Here is a 13317-nt window from a genome sequence, read left to right as displayed (position 1 = left end):
ATCAGGATAAGTCCACACAAAAAAATTTACATAAAACAATGAAGATCAACTCTCAAACAAACTATATAATAAAAGAAAAAACTGGAAAATCAATAAATTTAAAGAAAAAAAACATGGGTCAACTCGACTAACTTGCGACATAAGATATAAAATTAGAATAACCCCACATAAAAAAAATTAAGAAATATCACGAAACTCAAGGCTCAATAACTTAATATTAACGAATAAAATTGAAAAAAGAATTAAAAAAAAAAAACAAAGTTAAACCAGGCTAGTCTTTGAAGCAAGTGACCTAGTCGTGAAACCATGACTAAAAGCAGCGTTGAAGGAAAACACAAAAAAATCACGAAGCAAAATTCTTAATTATCTAAAATTTAAAAAAAATCTAAGAATGAAGACTAAATCTAGATACAAAAATTAAATAAAATATTCAGGGGTGAAGTTAAAAAAATATTAATAACAAAAAAAATAAAAATACGGATCAAATTGGATGCAAAGATTAAATAAAATAAAATGATAAGGGATAAAATTCAAAAAAAAATCAAGAAAGGTATTAAAAAATGATAATCAAAATAATAAGGATCAAATTGGATATAAATTTTAAATGAAATAAAATGCTAAAAGAAAAAATAAAAAAATTCATCTTCAAATAGTTTTAAAATCAAAACAAATAGGAATTAAAAGAGCAAGAGATCAAAATTGATACAAATACAAATTGATATGACACATTTGATTTCTTAAAAGACTGATATAAAATTTAAGGTGAATAGAAAGAAAAGATGGAGAGAAAAAAATCATCAGAGCTCAATCACTGCTTCACCGTGCACATATGTCTAACCATAAGAAATAGGATGGTGCAACATTTTCAAGATCTTTATCAAAGGCGATGTTTGACTACCAGGAGTTGTTGCCCAAACAGGGCTAGCATCTCTCACTCACTATACATGTGCCAACCACTTTAAATTTCTAATTATATTCATAGTTGTTGAAAGATTAAATTGCTTCTTATTAAAATAATGATAAATAAAAAAAAACATGATGAAACAATAAAAATGGCATTGGATGTCAATTTTACTCCTTTTGTTTATAAGGGTAATGTACTGTGCAAGCAAAGCATTAAAAAACCAGAAAGCTTTTTTTCTTAATTTTTAATTTTTTTTATTTTAAAAATATTTAAGTTATTTCATCATGTACCTAATATATATAAAAAAATCAAGTTATCTTCCTATTAATATAATAATGACAAATAAATTCCATAAAAAATATATTTTACCCCAACAACAAGTTAATTAAGTGATATTATATGAGAATAATTATTTTATTACATGAATCTACAACAAAATATGAGTTTATGTAATGCGAAAGTACTAGCTCTTTTAACTTTTGTTTTAATGTATTAATTTCAATTATATAGTATTTTAAAGAGTTCGTTTAGATTTTGTGGTGTTGTGAAATGTTGGAACTGTTAATCCCATATGTATTGAATAAATAAATAAATAATTATAAGGTTCCGAGAATTACTCGTAAGAATATTAAGTTTTATTAATGTAAAGGTGTGTTTATGATATTGTGATGTACAATATTTTTAAATAAGTCTAAAATAAAAAATGATGTATGAATAAATTCTTAATTTTGAAAGTTTTTAAATAAATCTTCCTAATAAAAGGATACGAAGAATCGTAATATTTCAGAATCAAGGTTTACTCTAAAAATTAGAATGGGCAGTATGCTACGTTGCATGTTCGCTGCCACATAAATTAGATAGATGAACAATTATACTATTTTAATGTTTCAAGTATATAAAAGCATATTATTATATAGAAAAGAAATATAATAAAAATATATATTATTTTATTAATTTTATTTTTTTATGTTTTTAAAGGTTTAGAGGATTTAATTGTATTTTAAAGATTATTTTTGTATAGAATAAATAAATAAATTAAAAATAGTATTTTTAAGCCTCTAAGCAAATTTTATATTTATTTCCATCCTAATTAATATTCCTCACAAAACTGTAGATTCATTACTTGGCCGCGAAAAGCTTCGGCAACTGGATTTTCGCGGAGTGCACCGACTAAATGATCCGAATTGAAATAAAACTAAGGGCATTATTAGTCGTTTAAACTGCAGGTTATACAGCACTCCCTCAGTCCTCGCGTACATACATCAGCTGAGGAATAAATAAATGGACTCCTTGACCTTCGTGTTCATGAGGGGAAATCAAGCAAGCTGTTAGCATGCCACCACTGACGCTCGTACACGGAAAACACACAGAGTCATGAAAGCTTCATTAGATCCTTGGGCTGCCGTGCTGCCAGATACAACTTTGGAACCAGTGGAGGTGTCAGCCTCTGATCCTCCCTCAGCTCATACCAATCCTTTTCCTTTATCATTCGCATGCTTACGGATTCCATCACTGCGCCAAATGCTATGCAGACAAGCTACTGGAAAACTACGCGCTGCTCATCTCCCACGCAGAAAACCAGCTAGCAACTTGCAAAACATGCAATAAATCCACCCTTCATTAAACCCAAGTGCTTACCACCACGTAACCAGCTTCCCCTGCTTTCAAACTTAACTGCTTCGCCAAATCTTCCACGAGTTTCTGCTCTTCCCGAAACGTGTCCGTCATTGCTGCCTCCCCTCTCCCCTCTCCTGCAACCCCCTCCCCTTTCCCTGCCACACCAGACACCACTTTTTTACACCATCCATAGTTTGGTCCCACGTGTTCTGCTCTGACGTGTTCTGTTTTGAAACTCCGTTTACGTTTGCCTTTAGAAATAGAGATGATATATTAGATAATTGATTAAATTTTTATTTTAAATAATTTATTTATTTATTCAGTTATGTAATTTAAATTCAAAAAATTAAGTGGTTGATGGTTAGTAATGTTTTGTAAACTAATATTATTGATATTTGATACTTTCAAAAAATCTTATTTAATGAGTATAAGAACTTTTAAATGTTTAAGTTAATAACTTTATAAAAAAAAAATGTGAAATGATATATTAAAAAGATAAATAAAGAGATAGATTTTGAAAACATGTATGCTATGAGTGTGGAAACTCTCATATGCTTAAGTCAATAACTTTACAGAGAGAAATATGAAATGATGTTTTAAAGAGATATGCTCCGAAAATATGTATGTAAAAAAAGTTAAGAATGAAGAGGTTGTGAATTTGGAGTTTGAAGGATTCATGAAGTATTTATAACCTATGAAGAGAAAAGGTTGAACACATATGACATATGGAACTTGAGAGTTGCAAGCGTCACAAGCAACCCTCTCAAAGTGTAAAATGGCTTCCAAGAAATTACAATAAAGAAATAAGAGAGACAAAAAATAAAGATAAAAAAATATATCTTTGAGACACATTGAAACTTCAATAAGGACAACACATGTTTCATAAAAAAAATCTCGATGAGATGAATCTAACGACAATAAGAAAAATCACCAATAGTAAGCAAAGTATGCCATACAAGTCACCCAAAGATAAGTGAGCATTTTCATTTTTGGGTGGCTCACTTTGTCATCATCGATGACCTTTCTTTGTGTATTTAAATTTATCTTGTTGAGATATTTATGATGGTATCGGTGATGTTCTTACTGGAGTTTTAATGTGTCTACACGATTTTTTTATTTTTTTCTTACTTTTTTCTCTCTCCTCTTTCTTCACAAATTACAATGAGGACAAAGGAGAGAGAAAATAGAGAAAGAAAAAAAGAATAAGACTAGGAGGCACACCAATAATAGCACTACCAATACTATAAGAAAGATCTCGATGATAGAAATTCATCGACACCAAGTAAGGTCACTAACAATGATTGAGGTAAGCACACGAATTATCCTAAGTTTAGCGACCCTCTACATTTGAACGACTTGTGTGGCTCACTCTATTTATTGTTGGTTTCTCAGTGTCATTGGATTTACCTTGTTGATATCTTTTTGACGACACTAGTAGTGTCGTCATTAGAGTTTTAGTATATTTTTAGTCTCTTTTTTCTATCTCTCTCCTTTCTTATTTATTGTAAATTTTGCCATGTCATTTTACAATTTAATGGAGCCACTATTAACACTAAGTAACTCACAAGTCACATATATCTTTGGAGACTTGCTAAAATAAGTTATTTTTCTAAATACTTTATGAGCTATGTTATTTTATCAAAAATATTATTATGTTAAATTTCAAAAAGAAACTCCATTACTTGGATATAAAGACTTAACTCCTCTTTAACAAAAAAAAAGAAAAAAGAAAAAAAGGCATCATCTCTTCACATATAAAACACACACAAGACAATCTTTAAATCTCTTTTCTTTCACCATAATGTTAATTTATAAGAGTGTTTGAGCTATGTGATAGCTTTTATTTAAAGATAAGATTCACTTGAAAAGATATTAATTTATTTTTTAGTATAATAAAATAAGATATTAATGTGAAAATGTGAAAAAATTAATTTAAAGAAAAAAAATTAATTTTTTTTTAAATACAATAACCCAACAGACGATTAACCAAAATCATGCTTGAGAATGATTCCATGCCGCCAACAAGATATATATTGGGTTTTCTCCGAAGAAATAGTAACGAAACTTGATGGAAAAAATCTCCTGCTGGACGAGCGTGATGGGTTTGCACCTTCGATCAACTTTACTGTAACTTTGAAGAGAATGGGGTCCTTGAAGGATTTCAATCTTGACACGTGTCCAGGATCAGAGACTGTGATGGATGTTCAGATATTCTATCAAGCATCAGCGACTGGGACATGTGGGTCCAAGACGTCGACGTCCACAGCTGTTAACGTAACGCATTTTGATTGGGCCAGAGGAGCAGGAAGGAATAAAGTCGGGATTTTAAAGGCACTGGCTTCAATCTCGTATTCTACGATGTAGACACGTGTTTCCAACTTCTCATCCAAATTTTTCAACATTTGAGAATTTAAAGTTGAAAATACCGAAAAGGTATTTTCCAAGGACCACATGCGTGTCAGGAAAGCTAGTACCTATTACGGTCGTGTTCAGACATCATTGGGCCACATAACCAGACTTTTTTTATTGTTGACGAGGAGGTTAGATCAAACGGTGGATATGTGTTTGATGTGATGTTTTGTATTGCAGTTTAATTGTATTTTTAAGATTTTTTAATTTTTATATTATTTTCATGTAAAAATATAAAAATAATTTTATAAAATATAAAAATATATTTTTCTTTTAAAAAAATCTGGCGCATTTCCAAACAGTCCACATCCACGCCACGCCACGCCACAAATACTTACTGCTTTGCCCGTGACGGTGATGGGCAGGCTACCCGTGGCAACAATGCTCAGAGCTGCCCAAGACATGCCTTTGTGCTTTTAAAGCTCTCGCTCAAGCGCGCGAACGCTCTCATCTATCTCTGCAGTATTTCTCTTTCCCAATTTCATGCCCGTAACCCCACATAAAGAAACAAATAGAAAACTAATTAACGAAGAGGAGGTATGGAATGAAGTTAAATTAGATTAGTGCTGAAGATTTTGTGGTAGGAGTGATAATTTAGTGTTATATCAATGGCCGAGATTTACCGTGGAGTGGTGAGTGAGAACGAGGCATCGTCAACGTCATGTGAGCCAAGTTCAAGAATAGCTAGACGGAGAAGAATGGAGATTAGACGGCTCAGATTCGTGGCAGGAGTGGCCTCAACAGAGACAGAAGCTGATGACATGGGCACCCATAAAAGGCAGAAACTGCAAGTTTACAGTACTACTCGTAGTGGTAGTAATATTAGCCCGTGTTCTCGTGATTGTCAGAACGCAGTGGAGAACTGTGGTGCTGAACACCCAGATGAAAATAAACCGTTTGAGAAAGGTAAATCATCAGAGAACATAATTTCGAGGCAATACTCTTTGAATCTAACTTCAAGTCCCTCAATTTTATCAACATCTTTAATCGATCCAGATCAGTTGTTTCCAAAATTCGGGGTGGCTTCGGTTTGTGGAAGGAGAAGAGACATGGAAGATGCGGTAGCGATTCACCCTTCATTCTGTCGGAAAGACCAGGAAACCAAAACTGAGTTGCACTTCTTTGGTGTCTACGATGGCCACGGTTGTTCTCATGTACGGTTTCCAAAAACCAAACAGCTACTAGATTTTGTTTAATTTGGTTTTCTTTTTTTGGAACAATCAAATGAAATGTGAACTCATTTTAGTTTCTGTCTCTCTGGGTCTTTGTGTAGGTGGCAGTAAAGTGTAAGGAGAGATTGCATGAGCTGGTGAAAGAGGAGTTTGGGGGGATCAAGGAGGGGTGGAAAAGCGCAATGGAAAGAAGCTTTAGGCGGATGGACAAGGAAGTAATAGCGTGGAATCAAGGGGTGGAGGTTCGGGCGAATTGCAAGTGTGAGATGCAAACTCCAGAATGTGATGCTGTTGGATCCGCTGCTGTTGTTGCAGTTGTATCTCCTGACAAAATCGTTGTCGCTAATTGTGGGGATTCAAGAGCTGTCCTGTGTCGTAATGGGAAACCACTCCCTTTGTCTTCCGATCACAAGGTTTGCGATTAATATCCACATCAGTCACATTTCGTGTTATTTCTGGTAACTTTCCAGCTTAAAAACTCACTTGATCTCCTCGTTATTCGTGCCAACAGCCTGACCGTCCAGACGAGCTTAACCGGATCGAAAACGCTGGCGGCCGGGTCATCTATTGGGACGGCCCAAGGGTTCTTGGAGTTCTGGCCATGTCAAGAGCCATAGGTAAATATATTAGCAAGACCCGATTGCTCAGTTAAAAGCTGAAACCATGAACTGATCTGACATTACCATTTTCCGATCGAACCACAGGTGATAACTATCTAAAGCCATACGTTAGTTGCGAGCCAGAGGTAACAATAATAGATCGAACGGCAGAGGATGATTGCTTGATAATAGCAAGCGATGGTCTTTGGGACGTGGTCTCCAACGAGACAGCATGCATGGTGGCGCGTACGTGTTTGAGAGGGAAAGGGCACGCGCCGGGTCCATGTTCTCCTAGACTGGTGGAGAACAATGAGGCTGTGGGGATACCCGCCGGCAGCAGCGGAAGTGGGGAAATGTCGGACAAGGCGTGCTCTGAGGCATCAATGTTGCTGACGAAGATGGCGCTGGCCAGGCATAGTACCGACAATGTGAGCGTTGTCGTGGTGAATTTAAGGAAAGACACGTAGCAAAGCAACCTATTACACGGATCTTATCATCTCCTCCTCTGATTCTCCCCTCTCTTTTTTTAGAGGGCTGGGTGATAAGGTCCCGACAAGGTTAGCTTTTTTAATTAAAAAAAAAAAATGTGGGTGGGTTTTTCAGGATATTTCCTTCGTGAGGAGGAAAATGGGAGTAGAAACACAGCAACTGATTAAAAAAAAAATCAGGACACCAGCTGTATTTTATTTTTCCCATTCCAGATGAAATCCTTTTGCCATGAGGTCCCAGATGTTGTCCTTAATATTTATGTGGTTGTACGGATACCATCACTTTCCTTTCTCTGGTGCATTTGGAATGAATTTCTCGTAGCATCATTCTTTCTTGTGGCCAAAGCAGCCGCCGGTGGCCTTGAACTGCTCATAATAAACCTACCTTCAAGGCGGGGAAAGGAAATGGACTTAACCCCCTGGAGAGGATGGTACACAGGAGATATACCCATTAGTGAGCAGTGGTAGAGAAAATTCAGTGGACTTTTTTCTGTTCCCATTATTGTTTCTTTACTTGCCCCTGGATAATTTGGCTTATTTAAGTTTTACACTAATCTAAAAAGATTCATGTTATACGCATCAGAAAAGACTCTAAATCGAGCACCTAGGCCTCATTTTAGGCTCAAACCTGATTTTTTTTGGTCTAATTTTTCTATTGTTTTTTTATCTTTCTAAATTCTTTTATTTTATTAAAAAACACTAACATTAGATTTAAATAAATATTTAGAGGAGCATGGGTTTTCCCCTCGTTGATTGTAAATCCTGCTAGACAATCGAGCGAGGGTGTGTTCAGATTGTAATAATGGTTTCAACAATGTTTGGGATTCTAGCAATTGTAATTTAACGTGCTTTATAATATTTTTTATTTTTTAAAAATTATTTTTAATATTAAAACATTAAGAATTTTAAAATTAAAAAAAATTTCAAAATTTAAAGAAATACGGTGTGATACTCAATTCTAAAACCTTAATCAGATGGCTTGAAGACATACGAGAACGAGTGGAACGAGGGAGAAAAACTCTTCTCATGGAGGCAACCTGATGGAAGGAGTCCATTGATATGCTTATGGGAAGAAAAGTAAGGAGGGAAATTGACAGATAGCAGGAAGAAGTGGGAAGAAGTGGCGTCCAAAGAAAGATGTAAAAGCCATGGGGTGACCCAATGATTCTATGAAGAAAGGGAGCATAATTCTCATATAAAAAAAAATCTTGAAATGGGACCAAGAAGGATATGGAAGTCAAGAACACTTTAGGGGTCTTCGAACCCCAAAAGAAAAGAATGAAAGCATCCAATATCTTATGCTCTAGGGCCCAAGTCATGGTACAGACATACAGGCATACCTGTTAGGTGCAGTTGCAAATTGGACAAATAGATTAACTCTTTTAGACAGCAAAAGTGTACCATCACTAAAAGTCTCCACAAAAATGAAAACAGGGAAAAGAATACAGCCATCTCGGAAAAATGATAGATACCTTGCGCCGCGATACATCTCCATCTCTGTACTTCACATCCACGGGAACCATCTCAAAAGGCAATAAATTGTTAGGTTTGGCAGATGGGGAGGAGTTTTCCTGGAAATCAAGGAGTGCCTATATATTCATGCAAACATCGCTTTCTGCTAAGGTGTAGCCAAAAGTCAACCACTAGAATAACAGCCCAGGCTGAGTGGTGCTGTTGCACTTAAATTAGGTTAAGCCAGAAAGGCTTGTATAATTTGGAAGAATCACACTTACTATCAGAGGTTTTTGAGAATATATAGACGCAGATCCATGAATAAGATCCTACCAAGCCATGATCCCCAGTATACTTCGACCAGTCAACCAGCCTCCACTACATTTATTCCGCAGATAATGAGGACAGCAATAAACAAATAAAGGAATCGTGCATTGGCTCTCTCCAAAAAGCACATTCAAGTTGAAAGTGGACTCACATAATGTCAACTAAATTGGCTGGCTTTAATTCAAGAGTCAAATCATGGCGAAGCACGGGGGTGAAAAATGCATTTAGAAAATAGCCTACAGGGTATTGGGATCCAGAGAGGAAGAAGGATTCTTCTTCATAATTTGAAACAAAAAAGGTTTAAATCGGGACAGCAACTCCATTTATGCAGGGAACAGATGAGCACAAAATGTCTAGAAAAAGCTTTCCACTGATTCAAAGTATACTAACATGCTGTAACATGAGCATCGACTTAACACAGAAGGTGGTTTGCACAAGAGAAATGCTGGGAAACAACTTGTCAAAGATGCCCGCATATCAGGAACCCATATCTGATGTCAAGATAAAATAAAAGAATCTTCTCTACATTAGGTTTGCTTGCCGCCATTTTCCACTCCAGCATTCTTCAATGCTTGCAGCTTTCTGTAACCTTTATCGGTACCAAATACCCTGACAGTATAAAAGAAGAGAAAAATCCATTACATCATGTTCAGTTAGAAAATATGCTATCGTTTCCCACACCATAGAGGGTATGAAATTGGACATTTGGCTATTGTAAATGAGCAGCGAACCCTAGCATCGAAAGACTACACCAGTTATGATTCTCACTTACATCACAAACAATCATAACAAATGACCATCCTCAGAAAGCAAGTCACTGTTACAGAGCCAACACTATATAGTTTATGAATGCCACGCTCTGCAAATTCTCTCATCATTGTAACTGGTGGAGAACAATTGATGCAGGTGCAACAAGCATGACCAAGAACAATACAAGGAACAAGATTCCATCAAAGTAACCCACAGCCAAAGAGAGGCAAATTTTTTAAGCTAAACATTCTTTGCTAAAAGGAGTCTATGGGATCATTAAAACATCAGTTGATAAAAAATACTACTGGATACCTTGCAGATGATGGGCTGAAGTTAAATCCTGGCACAGTTTATCACAGATGAGACAACCCCCCTGCCCTTTCTATAGACTGAACTTTCTCACATTTATAAAGCACAAAAAGTCATCTAAAGTAAACAAGTTAAAATCAGTATAGTCAAAAACCCTACAGATACGGACCTAAAAGCCTTAACATGCAAAGACTGGGTAATGCATGCAGCCAGTCATGCAATTAGGCAAACAAAAAAAGGGCACCACAACCCTATAAAATGGGACTTGTTTTGACACATGACTAGCAAGAAACCCCTGCTTCTGCAAGTCTTTGCATTACACTGCACTGATATCCACATCAAGATAAAGGACAAGATTATGACCATAATTGCAAAAGGTACTCACAATGCCACGCTTAATGGTGCAAAAGCTGGAGAAAAACCTGTGCATCAACAAAGAGGTTTTGAAGGGCACATGAATGACTGGTTTGCTTACATCTTAGCAAAGATCACCTCAATGGATTTCAAATGGTATTTGTGAGTTCACAATGGGTTAGACTGAAATAATTTCAATTAACAAGGATTCATGTGAAGTAGAGTAAGTCTCTGTAATGGAGAGCACCGTTTACAAGCTTGTGACAACCTGGGATAGCTGGGATTGGTAAAATAATGTAAAAGCAAAGCAACCAAAGAAACCCAGCTATGCAGATTCAGGGTGCTAACCAAATCCAGCCAGGTGATTGTTTGCAGAGTGAATACCCAGAAAAGGAGCAGAGTAGGCCTTTTAGCCTTTTACGTGAACTTTAATGAGTCAACCACAAATGACTCAAGTAAAATGTTAGCATAGCTTACATTTTAAGGACATAACAGAAATAATAATGTTTTGAGGGGGTCAAACTCACCAGTCCATGTAAGTGAAAGTAGATGAGTAGTTTCCAGATTTAGTATACAGCAAGCGGTGATGGTAGTCATGAAAATCAGCACTGGAAAATTTTTTAAACAAATGTAAGAACCAATGGTATAAATGTGGTGTAAATGATAATAAACCATACAGCTGTATTAAACACTCACCCTCCATACAAAGGTAAAAAATTGGAGAGGCTCCAGGGGAAATGATAACCACAATGTGCTTCAACTGTCTCCAGGACCCTTAGTACCATCCATAACCACAAAGTTACCAGGTGGGGGCCTGTGATGGCAGGACCAACAATAGTAGCAAAACCAAGGAACAGTATCTCAGCAGGGTGAGCATATTCAGAAGTTAATCCAAATGGTGTAGCATATCTGCACATATAACAAGCACATTAAAAACCATAAGTGCAACATAAAAGCACCTTGTAGATATAGATGGTAAAAAATTTATGCCAGAGAGAATATTTAAGTCTCTCTACATACTCATGATGGATACTGTGCACATGCTTGTACAGCCATTTTGTATGTAAGAACCGGTGTCCCCAATAGAATATAAAATCTTCCAGGATGAAGTAGAATATTATCTGCATTAGAATTACTTTCCTGCAGGAAAAAAAAAACATAATCTTTTAACTATGCTCCAGAAGTAATGGGAAATAGTATGCAAAGGAACCAGTGACATGTACTCTATTCCGAAAATAAATAAAAGGATAGCTATATATCTCTTTGCAACTTTGTCTGGCTAAGAAAAGCTTTAGGATATAAAGAACCTGAAAATACCAGGACGGGAATGGAAGACTACTTTGCATGCCCATGTGTCTGAAGACAGGATAGGAGGCTAGCATAACTGGTAGATTAACACCAAAATGATACAAGAGTAAGCGAACAATACATTTCTCCTGAGCTGCAGGGGTGTTGTTTTTCATCTGCATTGGACCAGCAACTAGTAGTCAGTAACGACCTTAAAGGACACAAGCAAATGTTGTGAAAGAAGTCTCGCAATATCACTAATTCACCCAAACAGAATGAGAAACTAAAGGCATTGCAATGGCAATGGCAATGCAAATTGGAATCAATCATGCAGATCCTTTTAGTCAAATTCAAGTAAAAGAATTGTAATGAGAGCAAAGCAGAGAAAGGGCAACCTGAATTTTGTACTTTTTCAGCCATCCAGCCCTTTCGAGATATATGAAAGGAAGTCCAGACAAGAAGAAGACGCTTTCATGAAGAAAGAAACTTCCAAGACATGCCAACTGAAAATCACTGAAGTGCGTGATCAAATACTGCATCAAAAAGAAAACCATTAATCTTATAAGCTTACAGGAACACAGTATACGACCAAACAAACACACTTCCATCATCTCATTTTGAAGTTGAAGACTAATAGTTCGATAGGCACAGTTTGCAATTTACATGCTTACATATGATACTAAAATCAGTCAAATGTTTCTTCCACTGACTAATATAACCGAAAAACTAAAAACCCCACATGTAATTAATAACCAGAACTAGATAAACATTGGCAAGAAAAGCTTAGAGTGGTTAAAAATTGAATTAGAGAGATATCAATCTCACAATGGTCAGAGAGCAATGTAAAATCCATCACAAAAATGTTATTTTATTCTATTTCTCCAAAAAAAAAAACCGTGTCCATTGAGGCACGAAAAGATCTGAAAAAAAAATGCAGGTAGCTCCTCCACATTCACTTAGCTTATGTAGTAAAGCTTCAAAAACCATACGTATGTGTTAGAGTTCACATTGCTAGTAATCAGGAAACATACAGATCCAGAGAAATCAAATCTCCCGGTAAAAAAAAAAAAAAAAAACAAGGTGTTGGTGGCGGACAAAAGGAGGGGAAGAAAAGAAAAGAAAGAGAAGTACCAGCCAGCCAGATTCGATGATGGAAGCCATGAGAGTGAAGAAGCTCGTTTACTCCCTCGTTCCTTTGATTTTCACTACAAAACTTTGAAAAAGATTTGAGGTGACAGTGAGAGTGAGCTTTATGAGGCCGCAGGGTTAATGAGACAGTACAGTACAGTCTGTCACCGGAGTTAGAATAATCGCTGGCCCATCTCTTTTCTTTTCTTCCTCTTGGGCTCTCCTCCTCTTTTTTGTGTTGGATTTAACGACAGCTGAAATTAAATTAATTAATTAAACAGTCCATCTTTATCTGGTAATGTATTTATATAAATAATTAAAAAAAAAGATAATTTTTATAATTTTAAATGATAATACGGAGATTATACTCGTTTTGCAATAAAGGTAAACGGTCGAAGGGGTAAGTGAGGTGCTGTCTTTCTATCCATGTAACTCCCCAGCCAATCAATTTCGTACTTTGACTTTTGTGTCAATGATTAATATCCAAAATAATTAATATTCACTGGTCTTCCATCGTATAT

The 13317-nt window shown here is 35.9% G+C and overlaps 2 protein-coding genes across 3 annotated transcripts; one reads left to right on the top strand and one right to left on the bottom strand.

Annotated features, from left to right (window-relative positions):
• Positions 1–5296: 5296 nt before the first annotated feature.
• LOC133679679 (probable protein phosphatase 2C 24) lies at positions 5297–7516 on the top strand. 2 transcript variants are annotated; one of them, XM_062102361.1, is made up of 5 exons: positions 5298–5836; positions 5927–6084; positions 6204–6515; positions 6614–6719; positions 6807–7516. In XM_062102361.1, the coding sequence occupies exons 1-5, from the start codon at positions 5539–5541 to the stop codon at positions 7166–7168; spliced, it is 1236 nt and encodes a 411-aa protein (XP_061958345.1). In that variant the 5' UTR covers positions 5298–5538; the 3' UTR covers positions 7169–7516. The 2 variants fall into 2 exon arrangements, with proteins under 2 accessions (XP_061958338.1, XP_061958345.1); XM_062102354.1 differs by having other exon boundaries at positions 5297–6084.
• Positions 7517–9228: 1712 nt separating this feature from the next.
• Positions 9229–13016, bottom strand: LOC133685824 (methylsterol monooxygenase 2-2). Its single transcript, XM_062106931.1, has 7 exons — positions 12800–13016; positions 12064–12201; positions 11699–11844; positions 11402–11521; positions 11078–11290; positions 10909–10989; positions 9229–9577 (listed from the first exon to the last, which is right to left on the bottom strand). The coding sequence occupies exons 1-7, from the start codon at positions 12827–12829 to the stop codon at positions 9496–9498; spliced, it is 810 nt and encodes a 269-aa protein (XP_061962915.1). The 5' UTR covers positions 12830–13016; the 3' UTR covers positions 9229–9495.
• Positions 13017–13317: the final 301 nt, after the last annotated feature.

The sequence above is a fragment of the Populus nigra genome, chromosome 1 (assembly GCF_951802175.1).
Source record: "Populus nigra chromosome 1, ddPopNigr1.1, whole genome shotgun sequence".
In the NCBI taxonomy this organism is placed as follows: domain Eukaryota; kingdom Viridiplantae; phylum Streptophyta; class Magnoliopsida; order Malpighiales; family Salicaceae; genus Populus; species Populus nigra.
Note: the sequence above shows the minus strand (reverse complement) of the source record. Positions and strands in the feature narration are given on the sequence as shown.

What these genes read in the sequence shown, in the direction of transcription:
- LOC133679679 (XM_062102354.1), top strand. Translation starts at nt 5,539, where the DNA reads ATGGCCGAGATTTACCGTGGAGTGGTGAGTGAGAACGAGGCATCGTCA. An exon ending in CTTTGTCTTCCGATCACAAG is followed by an intron (nt 6,516 to 6,613) that starts GTTTGCGATTAA and finishes TCGTGCCAACAG; the next exon opens with CCTGACCGTCCAGACGAGCT. An exon ending in GGCCATGTCAAGAGCCATAG is followed by an intron (nt 6,720 to 6,806) that starts GTAAATATATTA and finishes ATCGAACCACAG; the next exon opens with GTGATAACTATCTAAAGCCA.
- LOC133685824 (XM_062106931.1), bottom strand. Translation starts at nt 12,829, where the DNA reads ATGGCTTCCATCATCGAATCTGGCTGGCTG. An exon ending in TCATCGAATCTGGCTGGCTG is followed by an intron (nt 12,202 to 12,799) that starts GTACTTCTCTTT and finishes TTTTTGATGCAG; the next exon opens with TATTTGATCACGCACTTCAG. An exon ending in AGTCTTCCATTCCCGTCCTG is followed by an intron (nt 11,522 to 11,698) that starts GTATTTTCAGGT and finishes TTTTTCCTGCAG; the next exon opens with GAAAGTAATTCTAATGCAGA.